Source organism: Mus musculus, chromosome 8, assembly GCF_000001635.26.
Source record: "Mus musculus strain C57BL/6J chromosome 8, GRCm38.p6 C57BL/6J".
In the NCBI taxonomy this organism is placed as follows: Eukaryota; Metazoa; Chordata; class Mammalia; order Rodentia; family Muridae; genus Mus; species Mus musculus.
The window spans coordinates 86,512,923-86,538,939 of NC_000074.6; the positions used below are offsets into that span (position 1 = coordinate 86,512,923).

The 26,017-nt window shown below is 47.7% G+C and overlaps 1 protein-coding gene across 6 annotated transcripts in view; it reads right to left on the reverse strand.

The window, feature by feature from the left end:
• The window catches only part of Abcc12 (ATP-binding cassette, sub-family C (CFTR/MRP), member 12), a 76,121-nt gene that overhangs the window by 8,355 nt on the left and 41,749 nt on the right, over nucleotides 1-26,017 (reverse strand). For all 6 annotated transcript variants that reach the window (XR_003947278.1, XR_003947279.1, XM_006530984.4 and 3 more), the window contains 10 exons: nucleotides 25,401-25,604; nucleotides 21,952-22,086; nucleotides 21,766-21,841; nucleotides 21,601-21,669; nucleotides 18,602-18,691; nucleotides 17,595-17,698; nucleotides 15,294-15,491; nucleotides 14,341-14,567; nucleotides 11,768-11,905; nucleotides 4,385-4,571 (listed from right to left, as the gene is read on the reverse strand). Coding sequence is in view for 4 of the 6 variants with exons in the window: in XM_006530984.4 (XP_006531047.1) it covers nucleotides 4,385-4,571; nucleotides 11,768-11,905; nucleotides 14,341-14,567; nucleotides 15,294-15,491; nucleotides 17,595-17,698; nucleotides 18,602-18,691; nucleotides 21,601-21,669; nucleotides 21,766-21,841; nucleotides 21,952-22,086; nucleotides 25,401-25,604 (1,428 nt within the window). In the remaining 2 variants the exon portion in view is untranslated. The remainder of the gene's footprint in view (nucleotides 1-4,384; nucleotides 4,572-11,767; nucleotides 11,906-14,340; nucleotides 14,568-15,293; nucleotides 15,492-17,594; nucleotides 17,699-18,601; nucleotides 18,692-21,600; nucleotides 21,670-21,765; nucleotides 21,842-21,951; nucleotides 22,087-25,400; nucleotides 25,605-26,017) is intronic.

A 26,017-nucleotide genomic window follows, 5' to 3' on the forward strand; every position in this document is an offset into this window, starting at 1 on the left:
CTAACTCCAATATCTGATTGCAAGTCATAACTGGGGCAGGTGGTAGGATGCCTTTTCCCCCACTGCAAAGGATATTTCTGTACCCAAAATCTCTTCAACCCAAGAATGTTAGTTAGCCCATTTGGATGGGTGAGGGGGCCGCTCCAGGACCTTGGAGAGCTCCCTGGCACCCATGGTTAAGCACCCTGCGTACCTGGTTGGTTCTTACCAGTGCCCTAATAAAAGACAAAGGATAGATCCATAAGAGAAGAGGGAAAGGAGACAGAAGCAGAAGTTAAACCAGCACCGTTCCAACCTCTGGGAATGGCCTCAACCTCTGAAAGCTGATCAAAATGTGATCATTCCCTGGAGTCCCATGGAGAAAAGTGGCCTTAAGGACAAACACTGTGTAGGCTCTCGATCTCAGACACTGTGAGAGAATCAGCCCCTCTTGTAACCCACCAAGCTCGTGGGGTTTGCTGCAGTAGCTGAGCAAATGGGTACAGACTGTGAGCCCTCAAGCACAGAACCAGGTAGGAGAAAGGAGGGACAAGAAGTCTACTGAGGCATGCTCATGAGAGCTTAGCACTGTAAACCCCTGAGGCCAGTCTAGGTGGGGACTTCTGCGAGAGTATTCAGAATAGACTATTCTGATAGACTATTCAGACTATCCATGCCAGGGCAAAGAGACTAGGATCCTCACAGTTGTCCCTTGGTATCTTAGGGAATGGGATCTGTGACATCTGGCACCACCACCATCATCCTCCTGATAGCCAAGTCTACAGATGGTTGAGACTTGAGTGTGAAATGGCATCATGATTACACCGAACCTAAGAAAGTTTCAGCAAGCGACTAGGGGCAGTGCAGCCAGACAGGAGTGGGAGAAATAAGGCAGGGGCAGGGCTCCTCCAGGACTTCGGAGAGCTCTCAGGGGCCCCTTGCCACGTTCCCTGCTTAGTGAGCACAGGCCCAGACCTTCCCATTTCTTTTGGAGCAATGGGCCTCAACTTGGGTGATTTTGCCCCCACCCCTCTCCCTTGGGGCAAGATCTTCTTTGAACTGTGTGCTAGAAACTAAGGCCTGGTGGGCAGAATGCACCCAAATGGTTGACTGCAATACTATGGCAAAAAAGCACAGCCCCCTGCCTCATGACAGCTGGTCAGATTGAGAATGCACAGTGCTACCAAGAAGGGCGCAGATACATTCTTCTAAAGACGAGAGAATCCGCACCCAAGTGCCTAGCAGTCCACCTAGGTCTAGAACTCCCCACCTTGGCTCAAATGCAGACCCAAGTAAGCTCGGGTTCAGCACTGCACCTGTGATATCGCCTAGCACTCTTCCTTCCCCTCTGGTGCTGCACACCAATTTCTCATCCCTCTAGGAGGGGTTCCTCTATTCTCAAGTGAAGCTTTGCCACTTGGATTCTGTGTTCTCCAGACAGGACAGATGTCAAAAGGGCTCACAGCCAGCTGGAGAGCAAGTGTTAACACAGCACAGAGCATGCAAATTCTTCTCTGGCTCTACAGGGGTGTTTGGCAACCTTCTCCTGAAAAGCTTATAGCAGTGCCCAAGAGTGTGTCCTCAGCTGGGGCAAGCTGGTTTTAGACCAATTAAGGCAAACCTTTCATCTGCTTGATATTTAAGAGGCAACAATGCAGACATCCACTACCAAGGAGGGAAACTGGTTACCCAAGGAACATTTGTTTCCCCGCTTCAGAGCACCGATGATGTCTCTGTTAGGTCCAGAGTAAGCTCCAGTTCCCTAAACCCTACAAGGCAGCCCAGATATGCAGAAATGAGCACATCCTGGATTGTAGGAGGGTTTCTGATGATTAGATAAAAGCCAGCATTCCTCTGGAACTTGTGAAGCTGGTTGTGCATTTACCAAAGGGAGTCGTTTCCCTTACCTCAAGCAGAAGAGACACGGGCTACCTGTGGCACCTATTAGCACACCAAAGCCCATACTGGCATCCAGCCTCCCTCAGAATCACACGTACCTGATGCACATTTCAAAGTCAATCCTAGCCTTCCAGCCCTTCCCACCTCCTCCACTCCCCTAAACTTCCTCCACCTCACATCTCTCACATCTGAAATTAAAAACCATCCCCTTAAGCATACCATGGGGTGGTCATGTCAACCATTTATACACTCTCCAAACACACTATTAAAATGATACCATGGGTATTTTTCTAAAAGAAGACCTTCCACATCCCGGAGACGGGGGAGATCCCAGTGCATAAGTCACGTATTTCTGCCAGGGAGCATCAGATGAGAGCCACTAGAATGGAGGTGAAAGGCTAGAGGGCCACAAGAAGCAGGCTGGTAGTGGTCTGTCTAGAAATAGCTGCTTTTATGAACCCATCTGTGCCTTTCCTCATCCTCCTTCCAACCTCAAATATACACGTTTCCCCTACGTGCATGCACAAAAAAGAGCATGTGTGCATGTACACATGCATCCTTCTGTAAAGAAATCGAGCTAACGACCTGAGAAATATGTATAGGGTCCTAAGAATACAACTCTAGGGGAAGACAAACAAAACCAAACACTTCAGCTCTAGTGTTTAGTGCCTATAGCCCCATTCCTGCTTTGGGAAAGGGAAGCAAATGTGTGTGTGAAAAGCCAAAACATTCTCCTATCTTTAAATACAAATGAGCCCAGAGATATAGATAAACCAACCAAGAGGAGGAAAGAGCAAGAAACTGGATAAACAAGAGGAAAAACTGACCCTGGAGAAAATAGATACAAAACAAAAAGAGAGAAAAAGGGTTTTGTTTGTGTGTGTGTGTGTGTGTGTGTGTGTGTGTGTGTGTGTGTGTGTTTTGTTTTGTGAGGGAGGAGGGCTGATAATTAATATTAATATTCTTAGAAAATAAGAACGTATTTCAGCCATTTAAAAATGAGTCTTTAAAGACTGAAAGAACAAGAGTGTGTGAAAACTTGATTCACACTACATTCAAAAGAATGGCTGAATCACAAAGCTGAGGGAAATTCCCAGAATACAAAGCAATAGAAAACTCCAAATGAGGAAACAAAAGGAGGAGATGGCTTGGCACTTTATAGCTCAGCACTTTATAGCTGCTTTTACAGAGGACCTGGGTTTGGTTCCCAGCACCCACTTTGGCTCACAACCACCTGTTAACTCTAATTCTGGAGCTCCAATGCACTTCATGAGGTCCACAAACATACATGCAAGCAAACATGTGACATAAACACAAATAAAGAGGGGGAGCATTTTCTGAATTGAGAAAATATTTTACTTCATCAGAAAGAACCCCGAGTCTGGCGTTGTGGGACATGGAGGAGCACAGTGGAGCGCGCCTGTGATCCCAGCATGGAAACTGAGGCAGGAAGCACTCAAGCGACTGAATATCAAGACCTTGCCTCAAAAATAAAGTAAACAAATAAATAAACCTGAGTTGGAGAGATGGCTCAGAGGTTAAGAGCACTGACTACTCTTCCAGGGGGCCTGAGTTCAATTCCCAGCAACCACATGGTGACTCATAATCGTCGATAATGAGATATGGTACCCGCCTCTGATGTGCAGGCATACATGCAGGCAGAACATTGTATACATAATAAATAAATCTTTTTAAAAATATAAGTATATAAATAAACTGTTTATTTATATGCTACTTATATACTCTATTATATTAAGTAGAGTATGCTTTAAAAGACCCACATTCAAAAAACAATGTCCTGAAATTCCAGATCACAGAGAGAAGGGGCTCAACGGAGAAAGTTCCCGGTCAGGACGCTGGGAAGCACCACATTCCCAGAGACAAGATTCAGGAACCAACCTTAGCCGAAATCACGGCTCTCGTTTTTCTCATCTGCAAAGTGAGACTTGCAGAAACATCACGGTGTCGTTGAGAGCAGAGAAGGGAGTCATTTATTGTTCCTGAAGGACAGGGGAATGCTGTATCCTCACCTCTCACATTATTGCTAAAACCCAAGCAGCCAAGAGCTGGTTAGAGCTGTACTTGCCTCTCGTGGTCCCTCTGTGAAGCAGCTGTGTGATTTGAGGGTGAGGTGGACTGGGGCTCCACACCTTGGCCCAAATCAATCATTCTACTCCCACCAAACCAGTAACTGGTTCTTGGAAGCCCAAATCAATCCAGTAAGAATGAGCTTCTCTTGGGCAGTGAAAGGAAGAAAGGTAAGCCATTACTTCCTTCCTCTCCCTATGGATCTCAGAGACTTGTCTGGTACCCACTGCACAATGATGCGGAAGGCAATCCAGAAGGAGACAAAACCAAGAGTCAGGATTCTGAGGGCCACCCAGCTGCCCCAAATGTCAATGATGTGTATGCTCAAAGCTCTGTCTTGCTTAAGCCCTTTGTGAGTCTCCTGTTATATCCCTTCTAACACGGCATAGGCCAAGCTCAGCCACGCACCAGCCGTTACCTGGATGATGTAAGACAATGACAAGCCTTTGGATGAGGCGCTGATTGAAGAAAAACTAAGGGTCACCAGCAAGGCCACAACAAAGGTGACAATGTTCATGAGAATGTCCATTCTGAGAGCAAACCACCTGAGCGCGCAGTTGAAGTACAGGAGGTGGCTGGAGTTTTCGTCGTTGAGTGTCTTAAACCTAAAGTCAAAAAATCAGAGGAAACAAGAGCTTTCTGAGACCGTTGACAGGAGATTCAAGCTCCTAACAGAGCACCTTCCCACAAGGTGATGGTTACAAAAATGAGCATGTATGCCCATGCTCCCGCTGCTGCCACAGGCATCTTTGATTTTCACACATTCAGAGAAATCTCATGTGTCAGTTGACAAGGGTGCTAAGTGGGCCTTCTATCTCTCCCAGAGCCCACAGCCAAGAACAAAAGTGCAGAAAACCTCCCATTATAGCTTCACAGGCCTTGGGGTAATATATAAATGGCTCTCTGATCGTAAAGCGATAGGTAGCCAATGTGATGGTGGTACATTAGCAAGGGAAGGCTTTCACCTCCCCCAACCCCTCCATTTCTCCTCACCAAGATCAAAACCATCATTTGAGCCTGGTAGAGTGGAACACACCTGCGATCCCAGCACTTGGGAGAGGAAGGCAGAAGGACCAGAAGGCCAAGGCTAGCCTTTACTACATGGCAAAATCCCATTTCAAAACCAACCAACCAATCACTGCTTAGAAAGCTGTGGGGCTGGGGGAGGGATCTTTTCAAAGACAGGAAACTGATATCATGTGTCCTTGTTACTTTTTCACTGGATCCCAGGGCTTTGCATGGGACAGAATGACAGAAAAATGGCATAGCCAGTGGATCCAAGACAATACCCAACTGGGAGGCAGCCATTCCCACTCGCTCCCCAGACATAAGCAGGGTGCATGCTGAGAGTTCCTTCAATTTAACTGAACGTTCAGAGTGAATGTGGCATTCAATCAAGCTGCCTCTGTGACAGGGCACAAAGAGGCTGCCACAGCCGTGGAATGCAGTGGGGTGCTGCCCGGCAGAGTGCTCCAGGAAGTTCAGAAAATTCACTGCAAACAGCAGTGCCAGGCAGAGCTGGGACTGGGCTGTGTTGGGGCGGGCCTTCACTGTGAGTGACACACTGCATCTGTAAAGGGAGATGGGTCAGCAGGGAAGAGCAGCAGAAAGGGGAGAATGGCTAGGGTGTGGGTCTTCACCTGGCAATGCTCCTTCCTAGTTCCTCCTGTGGGAGCTTCAGAGAACTGGGCTCAGAAAAAAAAATAGGTGCCTCCCAACTACAGACAAGTTTATTCCCAGCACTCACTAGTTACGCATGCGCTCGCTCACACACACACACACACACACACACACACACACACACACACACACACACACACACACACAGAGCACAGCCTGCTTGCCATGCTGAGCCTCCAGGCAGAAAATATCAGAGATTGGAGTTTTAGGAGATCTATGAGAGATATCTTTAATCCCGGCACTCAGGAGGCAGTGGCAGACAGATCTCTGAGTTTAAGGCCAGTTTGGTCTTCAAGAGTGAGCTCCAAGTCACACAGAAACCCTGTGTCTATTTAAAAAAAAAAAAAAAAAAAGGAAGGAACGAAGGAAGGAACGAAGGAAGGAGGGGAAGGAACGAAGGAATAAAGGAACGAAGGGAAGAGAAAATGAAAGCTAAAGGAAATGAAAGAAAAGAAAAATAAGCAAACAAATGAACTAACTGCTGACTAAACTAAAGGCATGCTGCAAAGTCCTCAGTAGAGGTTTTTGTCTGAGGAGATGTCACGGAGGGGACACTGAGGTTCTCAGTAGAGACAAAAATGTTAAATTAGCTCCTCCTCCTCCTCCTTCTCCTGTCTTCCTTCTTTACCTACTCTGCCTCCTCTCCCTTATCCTCTTTCCTTGGGAGACAGGGTATTGTTATGTAGCCCAGGCTAGCCTCAAAACGTACAATCCCCCTGCCTCAGCCTCATAAGTATTGTGATTACCTTGCCCAGCATATGTTATCTTTCCAAGAAAGGAAAGAGGAGGGGAAAGCATGTGTGTGGTAGAGACACTAAAGGTTTTTCGGACTCCCCATTGACACAGAAGGACTGCAGTCCCCAGGGTCCTGTGCAGTTAGGTAAACCTGTGCAACTGAAATCCTGCCATTGGACTTGCAGAAAGCTTGTGTCTCCTTGCTGGGATTAGCAATAAAGAGTTTTTCATGGGGGTCCCAAGGCCTTTGAGAAGGAAAAGCAGAGTAGCTGTAACTCCAAATGTGAAGAAACTCTGTCCCCTGTGCTGTGGGCCCTCATTAAACTGTGACTTGAGGGAGAACATACATTTGTTGTGTTAAGATCAAACTCCTCCACATTCTAGACATACATTAGTTCCCAAGACCTAAAAACTGCAATCAGGATTATCACAACAGTGGCCCCTGTCCTGGTTGGTTGTTCTTTATTTGTTTTTTGTTTGTTTGGTTGGTTGGTTTGGTTTTTGGTTTTGTTTTGCTGTTGTTTGTCAACATGACACAAACTAGAGTCACCTGGGAAGAGGAACCTCAGTTGGGAAATGCCTCCCTGTCAGGTTGGCAGTATGAACGCCATTCGACGACACTACCCATCACTGCTTGTACTTAGAATTGCCATGTCCTCTTCAGACATGGCTCTTTTCGTCCATATGTGGCCTGGCTCCTGCCTTGTCTTTTCTCATTTTCACCTGAAGCCTTCTTCAGTGGATATGAGAGTAACTACTCCAGCTTCTTGCCTACTTCCGTTTGCTTAATAGACTGGTTTCCATCCCTCAGGCTTCAGCCTAGGGTGCCCTTAACAGTGAGGTGTGTTTCTTGGAGATAACAGATAGCTAAATCTAATTTTCTCAGGAGTGATTTTGCTTCTTTTCTTAAAAGATTTATTTATTATTATATGTAGATACACTGTAGCTGTCTTCAGACACACCAGAAGAGGGTTGTCGGATCTCATTACAGATGGTTGTGAGCCACCATGTGGTTGCTGGGATTTGAACTCAGGACCTTTGGAAGAGCAGTCAGTGCTCTTAACCACTGAGCCATCTCACCAGCCTGTGAGTTTGCTTCTTGTTGTCACTTTTGAGATGGGGTCTCAAGTAGCCAAGGCTAAAAAAGGGTGACCTTGAACTAAAGGTCAGAAAGGATCAAAAGATCTTCCTTCCTCTCCCTCTCAGATACGAGGATAGCACCTGCACCTCTGTGCCCATTTGATCCTAATATTTTAAAATTCAGTTAATCGGTCTATTTTAACAGATGAGTTGAGGCCATTTACGTTGAAGATTATATTAATAGGAGGTGTTACCAATTGCTGTGACTTTTGAGGCTGCCTTTTTCTAGTTGTTTAGATTATTTGTTGTATTTCCTCTCCTCTACTAACTAGTACTGGGATTTGTTCGTCTATGTTTTCAAGATCCTTTGGGGGGGGGGGGGCGGCAGGGAAGGTGAGACAGGGTTTCTTTGTGTAGCCCTAACTCACTCTGTAGACCAGGCTGGCCTCACGCTCAGAGATCTGCCTCTGCCTCTTTGAGGTCTGAGCCACAAATGCCCAGCTGATTACTTTTCTTGTGCCGTTATGTCTAAGACTGGCTTTCCTCTGCCTTTGCGCATACCGTTCTCTTAAGCATCTTCTGTAGTGTTGGCTTCTGTCACGACATACCTTGGTTTCTGCTTGTCCCGACAGATCAATTCTAAAAGATAGCTTTCCCGGACATAGCAGTGTTGTTTCGGAGGTCGTTTGCTGTGGAGGCTGGAAATTCATCATCCCATGTTTTCCCAGCATGGGCTGCTGACAAGAAATCTCCTGGTTTTCTGAAGTTTAGGCCTTTGTAGGTGAGCTGGCATTGTCCTCTCACGAGCTGTAGTGCTGCTATCCCCTTGCTTTGTACTTTGATGTTCTATAATGTCACACTGAAGTCCTTCTGTGGTTATATTATTTGGGGATTTGACTCTATCTTGAGTCACACTGAAATCCTTCTGTGATTACATCATTTGGGGGTTTGACTATCTTGAGTCCAGATGGTTTTTTTTTTTCTTTCTATATCAGGAAGTCTTTTAGTTTGACCTTTTGATAGGCTCCCAGAGTTCTTGGTTGTTCTGGTCATGCTCACTCGCTATTTCTTTCCTTGTTGATCTTAAGTACAGAATCTCCCCATCCTTGCCCTCCATCTCTGATGCCCCTTTCCTGCTTTGCAAGCCTTTTTTTTTTTTTTTTTTTTTTTTGTTCACTGCTTGTTTGGTTTCTAATTTTGTTTTCTTGATGAATTTCTCTTCCTTATTAGTAACCTTTTCACCCATACTGCTGATTTTCTCAGGCAATTTCTCTTTCTCTCTTTTTCCCAGCTTCACTTCATCAGCTTGTTTGTGTCCTCCGTCGGAAAGTTCATTATTTTTACTAGGAAACTTTTGAAAGTTTCCCCGCTGACCTTTTACCTGTTTTCCTATCTCCAGAGTCACCAGTGGAAGAATTCCGACCTGTGGCGACACAGTGTCAGGCATTATCATCTTATCTCTTCTGTGTCTGTGGTAACATCTGCACATCTGTTGGTTTGGAGATCTTTTCTGATTGTATTTGTGAATCTTCATATGGAACAGCTTTTTTTTATTATTATTTCTTTTTAGGTTAGCAAACACGTAGTACATTTCACCGTGGCATCTGTGAAGATGATGCATGCCCTTACCATTTATCTCCCTCCCTCATTGGCTCCCCTGTGCCCATACCCCTAATTCAGCTGCCAACCATTGAGGGCTGCAACCCAATGACAATTTTCTTTTCCCCTGCCACCACTAGGAAGCCCTGTGGCCAGAGCTGTGTAGTAGTAGTTTGCATTTCATGGGTCCCCAGCCTTCTATTTGCACTTTCCAGAGTGGGTGTCTGGTGTTCCTCTCTCCGTTTCCTGCTGTAATAGAGAACACTTGTTCTTGTTCTGACCCTTCTTTTCCATGGGCTCGCTCAGCAGCGGCAGCTTCTAGTCCACTACCTCGCTCGGAAGTTGCAGCTTACACGATTTCTATGGTATGTTAGAAGTCTGAAGCTACATACATGACTCCACTATCCCAGTCTTCACAAACCTAGTCCTCTGAAGCTGGCCTACCCACACGTAAAAATCAATACGTAAATGTAGGCTTTAAAAGTTAGTCTTTATGTGCTTGGGGAGGTGGGTGTGTGTGCCTGCAAATCACGTGCGGGCCAAGGCTTGCAAAACAAGACTCTATCTCAACAGTCAGATATATGTAGAGGAGTAGTTTCCTATACCCATAGACCCATGAGCCTCTCAACTCTCATTAGAGAAGCTTCTCGTTGCCATAGATGGCAATTAACACAGAGACCCTCAGCTGGCCAATGTACGGCAAGTGACGGCCTGTGGCGTGCTCAGCCCCACGTGGGACATACTTATTACAGCCTTCCACCCAGAACTTGAGGATCTTCATGGAAGTGAGTGTAGAAAGATTTTTAAGGCCAGAGTGGTGGATAGCATCAAAGAAAGTGTTTTCCGGACACAACAGGGCAGTTGCACATATGAACTCGTGGCGATTATGGCTGCGTGCACAGGACCTGCCTAAGCCCAAGCCAGACAGAATCCTAGCATGGAGAAGAGGGAAGGTGGGACAAAACCCCACTGCTAGCTGAGAAGATATTAGCATTCAGTGCCTACTGGGAGAGAAAGGGTTTTAACAAGTGAGGTGACCTCTGGTGGAGCAACTACAGTCAGAGCCAGGCTCTACTCCCAAGACTTGTTGAACAATATAAGCTGAACCTGATGGGATTTTAAGGGGGATGGGGGGAGAAAACTCAAAGCTTCGTGTGTGTGAGGGCTTTGGGAGGAGTGGGGGATGGGGACTGAATAAAAATATATTGTATGGGATTCGAAGAATTAATAAAATATTTTAAAATGTGTTTATTGTAAAAGACTATTCAGTGCTATGAAAGTCATATTCAAAATAACCTTTGAAAAGAAAACCTTGTGGGTTGAAAAATAAAAGAATGGGAAGGAATGTAAGTATCCTATCTGAAGTGCTTAGGGTCAGACGTGTTTCTAACTAGGGATTCTTTAAATTTAATTAACTAATTAACTTAGTTCTTTTATATATGTGGATGTTTTGCCCGATTTTAAGCCTGCCAACACATGCATGCATAGGGTCTGTGGAGGCCAGAGGAGGGCATCAGCTTCTCTGGAACTGCAGATGGTCATGAGTTACCATGTGCTGGAATCCGAATCAAAACTAGAGTAGCCACTGTTCCTAAGCCATCGCTCTAGCCCTAATTGGATTCTTCTTAAATCTGGAATGTTTGCGTATGGAAAATGAGATAGCGTGGAAATGAAGAACAACTCTGTGCACAGAACTGGCTCGTGCCTCTTCTGTGCCCCTCACGTGGAAGCCTTACGGTTGATCACTTGCTTTGTTAGCTCTGGCAGTGCTGGGAATGAAAACCAGGGCCTTGCACAGGCTGAGCAATGCTCAAATGATGAGCTGCGCCCCTAGATCTTTTTCTTTTTCTTAACTCTCTGAGACTCTAAGTCTCACTAAGGTCTCACCATGATGTAGAGACTGGCTTTGAGCTCACTCTGTAGCCCAAGTTACACCCTTCTGCCTCAGCCTCCCTAGCAGCTGGGGCCATAGGCTTGTGCCACCATGCACAGGCGTCTGCAGATCATTTTCATGCATATTTTTACTGTACCTGTGTCTTGGCTACGGTCTGTCACATGAGGTCAAGTGAGATTTGTCACATGAAAGATTTTTTTTTCCCTTTGCAGTACGGCAACCAGTATTCAAAAGATTTGGGATTTGGGGACTTTTCAGATTTGAGATTCTCAACTTATGATTAGGCATATAGAGTGTACATGAAAATATGAGCAAGATTGGGATTTGAGGCCTCCAAGTGACTTTTGTATATGTTCTGGTTTTTTATATGTTTCCTAAATTGAACCCATTTAGCAAGAAATAAAGCATATAAAGTCATACAGAGCTGGAGGGGTTGCTCAGTGGTGAAGTGCTTACCTTGCACAAGGCCCTGGGCTCATCCCCAGTATGATGAATGTATGTCTTCCCTCTCCTCCCCTCTCCCTCTCTGTTTCCCTGTCCCTCCCTCCCTCCCTCCCTCCTTCTCTCTCTCTCTCTCTCTCTCTCTCTCTCTCTCTCTCTCTCACACACACACACACACACACACACACACACACACACACTAATATATCTTTCGGGTCCCAAATACTAGAAATACAACCCCTGATCCTGCCAGCCCTTTACCATCACCCCCACCCTGTCTCAATTCCAAAGCGGCCCGGGACCTCCCGGGACCTCCTGTCAGGGCTGGGCCCTGAGGCGGAGAGACCGGGTAGCAGGGACCCATCCACTCACTTGCTGATGCAGTCGTCCTTTTTGTCGTAGGCGTGGATGACGCCCAGACCCTGTATGGAGGAGGTGATGTGAGAGAACCAAGGTGACCGGCTGATGTTCTCCACCTGCTTGAGCTCCTGAACTCCTCGATGGAAGATGCTGTGGGGGAGGGGAGGGGGGTGAGAGAGAGGATCCGAGAGAGTCATCAAGTAAAGTCTCGGAGAGCTCTCCCTCAGCACAGGCAGGCCAGCCACACCTTCCACGTGGCAGTTACATTAAAGTTAGTGTGGTAACTGGAAGGGAGGAGCCCGGCATTCCTCTCCAGGATGTCCTGTATAGTTGGTATGCAGGGGATGGGGTAGCTGAGATGTGTTTGAGCACATCATTACTTCATTTGGCTTCTGACCCGAGTGCTTCCCATAGCAAGAATGCCATGCATCACACTAGATGGTTCTAGACTTTTAAAGACCCAAACATTTTGCACAGTGGAGCCCCTGAACACAAGTCAACCAGTTTTTGGTAACTATGATGATTTGTATATGCTTGGCCCAGGGAGTGGTGCTGTTAGGAAGTATAGCCTTGTTGGAGTAGGTGTGTCACTGTGGGTGTGGGTTTTAATACCCTCGTCCTAGCTGCCTGGAAGTCAGTCTTCTGTTTAACTTTGGAACAATATATAGACCTCTCAGCTCCTCCTATACCATGACTGCCTGGATGTTACCATGCTCCCGTCTTTATAATAATGGACTGAACCTGTAAGCCAACCCCAGTTAAAAGTTGTCCTTATCAGAGTTGCCTTGGTCATGGTGTTCGTTCACAGCAGTAAAACCCTAACTAAGACAGTAACCAAAGAGAGAAAGAGAAAGAGAAATCTGACCCGGCTGCTAGTTCGCAGCTCCAAAGGTAATTTTGTACAAACATCATGATAACCTCAGGAACTGAGTTCAAAACTGAACTCTCTTGGACCTTGCTGTCTTGCGACTTACATGGAAGCCCCGAGAGCCCTGATGATAGGAGACCTATGCCCTCGAGCACGCACATTTGCTGGCTATCCTTCAGATAGCTTTCAGATTCCCAACTAAAATTAACCCACAGAATGGGGAAAGCTCAGTAGCTCAGAGCTCAGTGAATTCATTGTAAACATATGGATAATTAGGCTAGGGTCCCTTCTTTTTTTGGTCTCTCCTGCCTTTATAGCAAAGGATTAGGTATGTCAGGCGGACTTCTTTTAAGCCTCTACTAAGTCAGTCAGTACCAATGGAGGAGGCAGCAACCAAAGTGGTCAAATGGCTAGAAGAACGAGGGATTCACTAGCAGCTCTGACACTCATGTCATGCTTTTTGTTTGTGATAGACTCTCAGGAAACAGTTTTGACTGGCTATTGCAATAAACCATTGAGTTTGGAAATGTGTGCTTTCCTTGGCGATACCAAGGGTACTGCAGCGAGAGCCGACTCTGCTGAATCCCAGGACACTCATCTTAGTTCCCCTGATCACACCTGCTCCTGTCAGGTGCCCATGTCCGTCTCCAGCCACAGGACACCCACCCTCACATATTTGTCGTTATCACTGCCTCAGACTTGGTGCATGAGTCTGAGCTGTGACTACTCCACAGCTTCTCCTCTTAGACCACCTTCCCCGGCACAATGGTCCGCCATCTTGGGTTGCCCTTGGTTGTACCAATCTCCCTGACACCCAAAAGCCTCCCCTTTGTGAAACCCTGATGACACTGCCTTGTAAATGCCCCCAAACCTCCTTTCCTGTCCTCACCATGGCCACACATTCCTGTCCCTCATCAGCCCTTTCCCAATCTCCAAATCTCTGCAGTTTGCTTATCATTCCACTGTATCTTTAACTGGGGAGGACCAAATCTCTCATCCCACCTGCTCCTCTGACACAGGCAAGGCACACATTTTTAATGACTAAGAACTTTAGGGGAGAAGGTATAGATTTGCAGCACCTGGCTTCCTGGCAAAGCTGGAATTCTGGCACAAACCTTTCAGACTTACAGCCCTTTGTTCCCTTTGGTACTCCCCATAATGCCTGATGCGAAATAAATCCTGCTGCCCCTCACCCCCACTTGCACTTCCAGTGTCCCTCCTGATGGGCATGTACACATTCAGGAACTGTCCCCATTCCCTTCCACACATCTCCGTACACGTACACGTACACCCTTTCTTGTTCTCCCCATGGCCGTTAGCTGCAGTGAGAGCTGTTTTTCGAAATTCAAAGTGGCTGGAGATGGGCATCCTCAGAGCCCAATGGTTAGGAATGAATCAACAGACAGATGGCTAGCCTGCTTACTAGTTTCCTGAACCTCCTAATAACTTACCCACCTCCCAGCATTGCCCTGGGGCCAAAAAGCCGACGGATGCCAGGTACTTGCCATAGCACCTGGTGTGTAACAAGCGCCAAGAATCTGGGATTCTCCCATCAGGGAAGAAGGCAGGCATTCACCATCACCTGCCTCCCAGATGATGCATACATTCATTCATATTCTCTCCCTACCCCAACTTAGTGTGTTTATGTTATGGGGTGTGTGTGGGGGGGGGGGTGTTGGTTGGCTATTTCCCATTTTCAAGTTGTCTATAATCCTACCGTAAAAGAATGAGGAAGATTACAGCCAGGCCAGCCAGCACCACAAGGACAACAGGAAACACGGCAGCCATGATCACCAGAATAAACACCACCATAAAAAACTGCTGCAGAAAGTTCTCGGCGTGAAACGGCAGCCTCACGTCCAGCTCGTCCATGTCTTTAGAGAAGCGGTTCATTAGCCGGCCTGTGGGAGTTGTGTCGAAGAAGCTCATTGGGCTCCTGACGATCTGAGGGTAGAAGCAGAGTGAACCGAGTCAGTGAGGGTTCCGAGAACTTCTGGCAGGGCAGGAGGTGAGAGGAGTTAGGGCCAGATCTATTTTTCCAAAGCACAAGGCCGGGAGATCAGGTGATCTTTGGAAAATGAGCGCGGAGACACCACGAGTGAATTCCGGAGAGGCCCTTCCTATGCATAGGGCTTCCTCTCCAAATCTCAGGAGCCTTCTGGGATAGGGGAGCCCGGTACTCTGAGAGGAGGGAGGGATTTTGAGCCCCAGGCAAACAAAATCTCAGAAGAGGGAGGGATTTTGAGCCTCAGGCAAACAAAATGCCAAGTCTACATGTCTGTCTACTCCACAAAGCCTGAAGCATACTGTGTACTCTGATAAGAGCCCTGGCAACCAACTGCTGCTGCCTGCCGCAGCAACGGAAAGCAACAGCCCATTTCCAGGTTGTCATTAGCTGGGGCTCTTAGAAGCAAGATGTACATCTTCTCTACCATCCTTCCAGCCTAAGAGTCCACTATGTATCCCTATTGCTTTCTGAAGTTGGCCTTCCTGTATAATACTCAAACAAGTGGCAGACTTGAAAACTAGATGGCAGACTCCAGGAGAGCTGTCTCATCCCCAGAGTCCAACACAATGTTTGACACAGTATAGGGGCCTGCTTAGCCCTGTGCACTGAGCAGTCCAGGGGGTGGGGGGAAGGAGGGGGCCTGCAGCCCTCTGTGCTTCTACCTTGTTAAATACTCTGTTGTGGAGAGAGGAAGACGCCATCAGTGTAGTGTTGGTGAAGGTAAAGCCTTTGATGATGCCAAACATCAACACAGACACCATGCTTGCTATGTAAACCAACTGGTACATGTGGTGTTTGGTGTCTTGCAGGGTCTGGTCGACGTTGCAGGCTGTCTTATTGTTCTGGGATGCACAGACGACCTGCAACACAACAACAAAAGAAGTATCAAGAACAGAATGCTATTGGGAGAAGGGGGGCTATTTCAGATCATCTTTCTGAAGAGAAGGCTGCTAAAAATGAGTCAGGTAGGACTGGAAAGATGGCGCAGTGGGTTAAGTATTTGCCACACGTGCATGAGGACCTGAGTTCAGATCCCTAACTGGCATCTAAAAGCAAGGCATGGTGGCGCAGGCCTGTAACCCCAGTATGAAGACTTGGGGGAAGATGGGTAGCTAGCCACCCTCCACAAAACAATGAGCTCTAGAAACCCTACCTCAAAAATTAAGGTAGAGAGGAGTAAGGGAAGATACTCAAAGCCAACCTTCGTCCTTCACACACTCACACATGAGCAAGTGCCTACATACATGCATAGAAACAAACATATTTTAAAAGAATAAAATTTAAATTCACATCAACAATGAGTCATGGAGGTAAAATCAAATCAGGTTCCTCTGGGGCTGCCTGGGCTTCGAGTGCCTCTTCCACGAAGGAGCACCAGATGGTGAAGAAAATGCAGGGGTGGGGCAGCTACCCCAGAAGCCACTTGTGCCTTAGGAGACCGGCAGTGCTGTTAGGCCAAGAAGACCCAGAAGCAAATGGGACCTCTGGATTCTAAGAAGCTGGCCTGGCTCCTCCTTAGGCAAACCCAGACAAGGCAGAGAATCAGGGACCATCCTCCCACCTGCAAAGCTACCCAGCAGCAGCCCCTATATAGTGGGATTCAGGGGTCTCTATGTAGGGTGGTCCAGTTCCTCAATCCTCTCCCCCAGCCTGTCTCCAAAGGCCAACCGTGGGGATGTTGCCCTTGTCTCTGGCAAGAAAGAGGGAGCCTAGCAAACCCAAGGGGCTCTCAGAGGGTTCAACAAACGATGATATGGCTTCATCCCTCCCTGTGAGAGGACACAACATCACCAGCATTTCTAGAGAGAGGCCATCTTCCCCCTGTTGTCGAGAAATTGACAGTTTCATTTTTTTCTCTCTGGGCTGTGTGCTAAAAAGTCAAGGATGCCTTTGGGGAGCAAACAAACATGTTTCTTCTAAATGCCATTCTGCTGATTACAGTAATGGGGGAAATGTAAACCAGAGGTTGCTGATGGATGAGCGCCTGCAGAGGCAAAAGCATCCCTAGGGGAGCTTAGTTGATGAAAGGCTCAGCTTGCAGAGCAGGCTTTGCAGTGCTGTTGGTGGTACCCACAGAATCCTGGGTCAGGAATAATCACAGGGGCACCGCACTGCATGTTCAGTGGCCTGTTGAGGAAGCTCAGAGACCAAGGGATGGCTCCACTTGACCCTACATCCGAGGTCCTCTGAGGAATGGACAAAATCTCCATAAGCGAAGACTTGGAAGAATACACATATTTGAAAAACAGATCTTGATTTGTTTACACAGAGCAGGCATCTCACTGCCCTATGCTGTGGGAACAGCTTCCCAACAGCCTCTCCCCTCCCCCACACCCATGCATCCTTACTTTGATGTCATAGCAACAAGGTGGTATCACAGTGTAATCTTGGATGATGAGCAAGCACCCCAACCCCCACACTCAGCATTCCCTGGAGCTCCAGGACAAGCTTTGAAACCAATGGCCAACTACTGGGGAAGATCCCAGCAAGCTGGAGGGAGAGGAGTGAGTGGTCCTGCCCAGAAGGGTCCTGGCCAAGACTAAAACCCTGGGAGAAATGGTAGACCCCCCTGCCAGCATAGAAACACTTCCAAGGGCTGCATCTATTTCAGGTCTCCTCACTAAGGCAAGTTGGGAGAGTGTCCCTGTCCTTCCTCAGAGGAAAATTCAAACTGATACTACCCTACCAGGGATAACCATCATTTTTCAGAACCCCCTTTTTAATCTGAAGATGTATGTGTAAACTTTCAGGTGCCTTGCTTATTTAAAACAACAACAACAACAACAAACCCACACACACAAGAAAGGATCTCAAGAATTTGAATTATATGACCCAGAAACCAGCCTCAGTGTCTCCAAAGGGGTCAAGGGGACAAAGGTGATACTGGGTGTCACTCTCTATTTCAAAACCTCTGTTGAGTTTTGTTCCAAGACATAGACTCAGCGATGTCAAGGGAAACTCACCTGGGAACCCCTGTCTAACCAGATCCCCAGCCACCAGGTGCTGAAAGCAGAGCTGCCCATCATCAGGAAGAAGAGACACAAAACCAGGAAGGAGACCAGGTACCCTGCCGGAGAAACGGGGTTGCAGATGTGAGAGCCAGTGGCTGATTCTCCTACCCTGAGCCCCATCCTTGGGATCCGGGATAGTCAAAGGCTGCAGAGAAAAGGTCATGTTCACGTGCTAGTAAGGACACAGGTATGTGTTACCATGCTCATCAAAAGCAATTCGGTATTTGCTAAAAGCAAGTCAAGAGTCCAGTGTGGTGGGACAAGTCTGTTGTTCCACATCTGGGAATGTTGGTTAGGTAGATCACAAGTTTGAGGCCAGCCTGGGCTACACATTAGATTCCATCTCTAAATAAATACCCAAATCCTTAGTCTTGCTGGAAGAAACTTGTACATGTAGATAGTCTCTTGTGTAATGAACTGACTCCTGCTATGCTCAGCAATCAGACCATGTGCATTTGTGTGTGTGTGTTTGTGTGTGTGTGTGTGTGTGTGTGTGTGTGTGTGCATGCATGTAAGTGTGTGTGTGAATGTGTGCCTGCATGGGAGTGTGTGCACATTTTTGTGTGTATGTGTGTGCATGCATGTGTGTGAGTGTGTGTGCATGTGTGTGTGAATGCATGCATTTGTGTGTATGTGTGTGTGTGCATTCATGTCAGTGTGTGTGTGTGTGTGTGTGTGTGTGTGTGTGTGAAAACCACCAATGGCTTCTGACTACTGCCCACTCAGCTCCAATAAAACAGAACCTGGCAGCTTTAATGGAGATAAAAAATGACTCCATTTAAAGGGCTGTATTATCAGACTTTAGGTTTTAGGGGGAAATGAAAGCACTGATAAGCAGCCCTAGCACACGCATAAAAAGAATAATTGGTGACGGAATCATAAAAACACGAACCCAACAGTTTAAAAACAGATTTTTAAAATGCAAATTAAATCTAGAAGCCTGATGTTTTATACTAAACCTCCAGAAGCCTTGATATACGTGTGATATGTTTTCCAGGTCACGATTCCTTCTTGGGGGGATTCAGTCTGGATGAGCTGGTGAGCGGGAGCTGCAGAGACAGACAGAGGGAAGGCCATGAGCCTCGCGGCCAGCTGGGGACACACAGCGAGGCCAGCATGTCCCCTTCACACGCTCCCCTCCACTGCTAAGGTCCTTGGCCTGTTTTTCACACACTTTCAATGGTCTAATATACCTTACTCATTTTATATTATTTGATCCTCCTTACTGCCCCGAGGGGCGTGTGACTTGAAGCCTAAATGCTTAGCCCTGGGAGTCCAGGGCTGTGCTGGCTCCCAGAACTGAATGTGATGCAGAAGGTACAGATGAGTATACAGTGTGTCTATATCTATTGAGTGCTCCTGAGTTCAAGTTGGGCTGTGTGCGCTGCTGTGACAGGACAGGTGGATGGGGGGGACTTTGTCCGTGGTCTCTTTTCTACCTCACAGATACCTGATGGACAAAGCCCCATCATGCTGTGGCCGGGAGCCTGCAAATGTCTTTGGGATGTTCCACTCTCTCCTCAGGCTGCAAAATGAGATAAGGCGGTATATGTGAGCAACCCAGGACACAAATGGTAACAGTCCTTTCAGCCAATCCAGGGCAGTGACTGGAAGCCTTTGGGCTTTTCCTGAGCCTGAGAAAATACTTCAGCAGAGGGTGCTGAGGAGGGCTGCCCAGCCTTCAGTATGTGCCTTGTCCCTTCAGCACCATGCCAGGCACTTCTCAGTCCAGCGGCCAACCTTGGGAGACAGGGGCTGTCTCCAGTGATGTTTCACAGTCTACTTCCTTGTCCAGAGAAGGGTGGGTGGTGAGCAACATGAGGAACAGCTGTCTCCTTCCCCATCCCACCCCGCTCCAGCCTCTGACAAGATGTCAGATGCTGAGCAGTCTAGAGTTCCCCCCAACAAAGGCTGCAAGAGGTATCTTGGTGATCCCCTTTGGCCCAGGGAGACTTACAGGCCATAAAAATAGGTTGTCTTTCCAAATGTGCATATCTCACAGGCAGCTTTAGCAGTGACAGATAAGAGTCCAGTGACTCAAGACTTTCTTCTTCATATTTTAACATTCTGAGATCCAGATGTGCCTTCCACTTGATATATAAAGTGAAGAGAGCTTTAAAGATGAGTATTGACTTCGGTGTGCAGCTGTGTACACTTCACTTTGATTATTAATTTTCTTGCCTTGATTCAGAAACAGTATATGTTGTGGTCATTCAGGAAAACCTCAAACATGATCTTCTTGCCTCTGCCTCCCTTGTTCTGGGATTTCAGGTCTGTAACACCACACCTAACCAAAAGTGTGTGTGTGTGTGTGTGTGTGTGTGTGTGTTTCTTGCTATATATTAGTGAGGGTCAGACCTCTTGCAGGAAGCCACCCTGTTGTGATCCCTGTTCCTAAACAGGCTGAGGCCCAGAGTTTGTGCCCTAAGGACAAGAGAAGAATAACACCCATCTAAGGAAAAAAGGGTAGCCTCAGCAGCCTGGTCAATCTCACTCTCATTTCTCCCTCTTTGTCCCCAAAATGTTCTCATAACCTCACCTTTAAGCCCTCCACTCTCCCTCATCTTCTCATCACGTTATCTCTAGGAAACTCCTACGCATCCCTGAGTGAGCAGTGCAAAGATTGCCCCTTCTGTAGAGCCTCCCACAGCCTATCTGTTACTCCTACGTCAACCCCCCCTACCTTTATCCCAGTTTGCTATTGCTACTCATTTGCCAGTGACCTCTGCCAGGCTATACGTTAAAACCTGGGAACAGAGCATCTCTTCCCTCCCAGCCTGTTTCAGGACATGGCACTCAATGCAACGTCTACAACGTATTTGTCGAATGGATGTATAACCTGATCCAGCCTCGGTCCCTTTGCAGCTTTATCTTTTCTCAATGCCCCCTGTGAAGAGTAGGGGTTCTCCGGCTTTCTCTTGCCTCTGCATCACTTCCACGTGCTGCTTTGACCTCTTGGGAAGGAGAAGAGCAGAGTGGCACGAGGAAATGATCTAGACCTGACTTCCAAAAGTCATTATGTTTCAGGCGCTCTGCTGGCAACCTCACGGACAGTTTCTCACTTCACCTCTGCAGGGCTCTCTGAAGTTAATTCTATCATTTCCCTGAAGTTAATTCTATCATTTCCCTGAAGTTAATTCTATCATTTCCCTCCTCTGTAGATTAAGAGACTAAGGTTAAGAGTGCCCAGTTTTATGACCTGGACATTGATGACACCAACGGACCTGCTGTCGTGGAAAGGGAAAGTTCATGAGGCCTCAACCTTACACAAAGGACCACAGGCAACTAAGGACTGCTGAGAGCAGCAGAAATCGTCTTCCCCAGGGAAGGGCACACCGATGAGCTATTCAAAACCAAATGGTCAGCCTGAAAACATGCATACAAGTAACACTGTATGGATCGAACAGATTGCATTTTTATATTTAACAATACATACACAGAATATACACAACAACAGCAAGTAAAGCAAAAGAGGTCATGAAAGAGAACAAGTGTGGGGTGCACAGGAGGTTTTAGAGGAAGGAAACAGAATTTGGGAATGATGTGATTGTATGATAATATTAATTAATCAAAAGAGGGGACAATTTCTTGCTCACAGTGACCCCAAAACAAAAAGAAAGGATGAATGCATTAAAGGTTCTCTTTCCCCACTTTTATTTCATCTGGGTCCCAACTCAGGAGAGGATGCTGCCCTCATTTAGAGTGGGTTTTCCTTGTTGGCAACTGTATCTGGGAATGTTCTCAGAAAGAACCCAGTAGAGGGTTTAGACCTTCAAGGGTCTTCATAACCTGGTCAAGTTGACAGTTGGCATTACCCTGTGTGAGCACACTCTACAACACACCACCGTCCTCGCTTCCCAAAGCGATAACCGCTGTTTTACCACTCCTCCTCTATGCAGACAGGGGATGCCTAGCATGTACTCCCAGGTACACAGCCAAGGGAAAAGATGGTAAATACCGTTTGTGTCCACAAATTCTTCTGTTTCAGGTTCTTTTCCTTCGTCCTTCTCATCTCCTGAAGCCAAGACTAGGATGAGAAATTGTATAATAAGTAAATGGAAAGGTCTGTGTCCACTCAGGATCCAGGGGCAGTGAGAGAGAGGGGACTGTCATCTGACTGTACCAGCGTCTTCATCCCTCTGAGCTGGGCTCTCCTTCAGGGTCTCCACCATGGCTACATTGTAAATGTGCTCTGGATCCTGGAGATAAAATGAAATGACTTCTGAAAGTGAGCCAACAGACCTGTCCCAGGCAGAAAGCCATGAGGCGGGACTCTTAATCCCACTCACCAGGCAGGTGTGCAGTTTACCTTGAATTGCAGTCCCCGGAGGTTGTGGATAAGCTTTGCATAGCGCCCCCTCTCTTCCATCAACTCCTTGTGGGTGCCCTTTTCACAGATCTCTCCATCTTCTAACAGAATGACCTCATCACAAGACTCCAGGAACTGCAGAGACAGTGCATCCATCCACAACAGCACTGCCTCGGTAAGAAAGAGCTCACACCAAACTCCCAGCCTGCTTTCCCAGGTGCACTGAATTACTGGGGTTTTCAATCCTGGCACTATTACCAAATAATCCCTTGTCTTCAGGGGCTGCCCTGTGCATTGTAGACTATTTCGCAGCCTCTCTGGTGTCTACCTACCAGTAGGATGTCTTTCCCTAGTTGTGATGAGCAAAATTGTCTGCAAGCACTGCCAAATGCCCCAGGGGTTGGAGCGGGGGCGGCAATTGAGAACCACTGAGCTAGTCCCCAGTCTTTTCAGTACAGAAGCTGGACTCTGGCTGCAACAATGAGGCAATCAAAACTTCCTTCGATTCTTCTCTGTGAATGAGCTACCCCACTCAGAAATCTGATTGACTATTGTGGAGGCCAAGGTTTGGAAAAGACAGAAAACATGATCCCAGTCCTGTCAGAAGCCCCACCCCACTGAGCCCGGGGAATAGAAACCGGGTCATAGGCCACACCCCCACCAGCTTTAACAGAACAATAACGATGTGAACAATAAATATCACAGGCCCTGTTTTTCTGATTCCGAGACCCTTCACATCCACACCAATCCTTGGATTAAAGAATTCTGCTGAGAGGGATGCCGTTTTATTTTGGAAGAAGAAAGGGCACTCCTCGATTGATCCACCCAACAAAGGGCAGATAGTCCCCTCCTAAAGGCAGGCAAAATGCTGTAAGAGTGGGAACAGTTTGATCTAAAGAAGAAAGCCATCACAGCAGGGCCAGAGTCCCGGATTTGCACTTCTACTCTGCTCAAGGCCAAAATCCCACTTGGCTAAACTTGATTCGAATCCTGCAAGCAAAGGCCTACCACTGATAGTTGTACACCTGATGGGGTGGGTGGTGCCCAAATGCTTCAACCAGAGCAGTTCCAGCAGCATGGATAGCTCTAGCCTCTGTCTCCCCTATCCATGACTGGAGCCCTTCCTCAGGCAGCCCAAGCAGGAACCTGGCTCCTACTGCCCAGTGGAGGGAGACACACCTTCTGCTTCTGACAGAACCTTTCCCTCAAAGACAGACTTGGACCTCAGGCATCATCCTCTGGTGTTCCACAGCCTGATCTTACATCTTATCTCCCAACCTCGGGCAGCTCTCAGCTCAAGAAAGCTGTAAGCTCGGTTAAGCCATTGATTCTTTTCACACGAGGAAAGGAAGCACACAGGGCCCACTACAATCTACAGGCTTTTCTGCCTATGTGTGGGACCACCACCCAGACTTGGGAGGGCCCCGAAAAGGTCCCTCTGGCCAGCAAGCCCTTGGCTCACTCTGGTGACACCAAGTAGCTTTGTGTAGCCGTGCTCTGCAAACACTTCGGAAGCTGAGCCCTTAGTAGATTCCAGCAGCTCGTCAGACTGCTGGCCTCGCTTTGTTTCCTCAAGTAAACAGATGAGTGGCTGTCATGGCCAGCTACTCCAAAGCATCTGAGGTCAGAGCAGCTAGGAAATGTTCTGGAAAGCCCCGGGGCTGCAGTTTGAGGCTGAGCCCTCCCCTCCCCCACAAAGAATGGGATGAAGAGTGTATCAAGATTATGGTGCCATCTGGTGGCCTTCTTCCTCTCCCAACAAGCAAAAAGTGAGCTAAAATGACCTTGGAAAGGTGTGACTGCTGGAGACTCTGGGAAAACACCAGCTTGCCTAAGATCATACTTCGGGCTAGTGAGTTTCAAAGATGGGCTGGGCATGTGGCTATGGTTTATCCTCCAAGAGGGGATAATAGAGGGACAGCTCTGTCTCACACCTGTCAGGACCAAGGCAGCATCCTCCAGGACCCAGGACTCCTCCGGAAGACAGTTCTCCCAGGGCAAGCAGATGCCACAGACTGAATAGTCACAGGCCAGGGCTATGGTAACCACGCTAAGGAATCTAGCTAGGCCACAGACCATTTCTAGGCAAAACATGGGATTCCAGACTGAATCCAGCCAGCCTTCTCCTTTCCTCAGCCCTGGCCTACAGAGGACCTAGGAGTTCTTGTCTAACTAATCTGGCTCATTATTTTATAGAGCTGTGGCTCACCTGCTAAAGAAACCAGATACTCACATGTATAAAATTTGAATGCTTAAAGCTTATTCTGGGGAGCTGTGGGGGGCTGGGTTTCCTGGGTCTTTGAGAGGCCCTCTCTCTTCAGGGTGGTCCTCCTGGCCTCAGCCAGAGGGTACCAACCTACAGGCTGCAAAGTCCTATAGCTATGGCAACCTTACTTGCTGCTTCAGCCTTCACACCTTCACCACCTCAATTTCTGATTCACTGAAAGGCAATGAGATCTGCTTCCTGCCCCCCAGACCAGGCCTACTGAACAAGAAGAAGGGGCTCTCTGCACCAGTGCCCCAACGGGTCACCTCCCAATGTCTCTGGGATGTTTTCTACTTTGAGGTATGCGTGCTCGTGCACACGCACACAAATACATACTCACGTGCAGTATATCTCCCAGACTTGGGAGATTAGAGAGAGAGAAAGAGAGAGAGAGAGAGAGAGAGAGAGAGAGAGAGAGAGAGAATGAGAGGGTAACCTTGAATTATCTTGGGTAGAGAAGGGGCCCTAGATTCCCACCAAGCATTCAGAACCTGTATGTGGGATGGATTCAACAAGGTCTGTGACCATGCAGCCAAATCCTCCAGTTCACTTAACATAAGCCCAGTCTCTTTCTCCAGCAAGATTCACCCTCCTAAGCCAGAGGGAGACTACTGTTTGAATGGGAACAGGATCTAAGAAGGCAGAAGAACCCTGAAGCGTTGCCCATTGGTCCTGGCCTCAGGAGCCTTTCCTGGGCTAGGGGAAGACTGGGGAGTCTGGGCCACTCATCACAAGAGCCATGACTTTCTGGGTGAGGAAAGAAAACAGAGCTTCCATGACCCTCAGACAAGGAACCCCCAACCTCAGGCCCATCAAGTCCCTACTGGAGAATGGGTAGAGCCTGACTTGTCCATGCCTGGCTCCCCATTTCCTTGGCACCAATGGCCCAGATCTCAGAGCCAATTGATCCTACACAATCTACCCAATGGGGGAGGAAAAGTCGTCTCCCCACTGATCCCAAAGACTAAGCCAAAGGAAGTCATACCCAGAGAGGAGCAGGTAGCAATACCAGGAAGCTAGGGATGGCTGCAGGACTCATCAGTGTCTCCTACCATCTCAATCCCCTGTTCAGGTAAAGCCACCTACTGGTGGAAATGGCATATTTAGGCAGAACAGGAGTCTCTTTGACCATCAAGTGCTGCACTCATCCCAAGGCCTCATGGACCACGCACATCCCAGTCACCTGCAACTGGTGGGTAACCAGCACAACTGTCTTCCCTTTGAGTGTCTTCTTAATGCATTCTTCAAAGACATGCTTCCCCACGTGGGCATCCACAGCCGAGAGCGGGTCATCCAGCAGGTAGAGCTGACGATTAGCATACACAGCACGGGCCAGGCTGATCCTCTGCCTCTGTCCCCCAGAGAGGTTGACACCCCGCTCTCCAATCTGTGGACAGGGATAATGGCACTGCCCATCATTATTAAGTCTGCCTGCCACCCCATGGTCTTTGTATATCAGGAGCATTCTAAAACTCTTCAGGACTCGGGGAGACAACACAGCTTGTTATCTCTCTCTGCACATAAGCTCCCCCATGCCTTACGCTAGGCAATGCTGACTGGAAGAATTCCACCCACCCCACCCCCTCACTTCATGGAAGCACAGTGCCAACTGAGAACAGCTCTCTCTGACTCTGAGTAAGGGGTGCCTATCACATGACTCCCAATTCCTGGTGCACAGTCCACTATTGATTGCTAACACCGAGATTTGGCTTTGGTTTTGTTTTTGTGGTTTTTGTTTGGTTTTGGAGCAGGGAACTTTGGAAGAATGTACAGTGAATAGTGAAAAGGAAGGACTGTGCC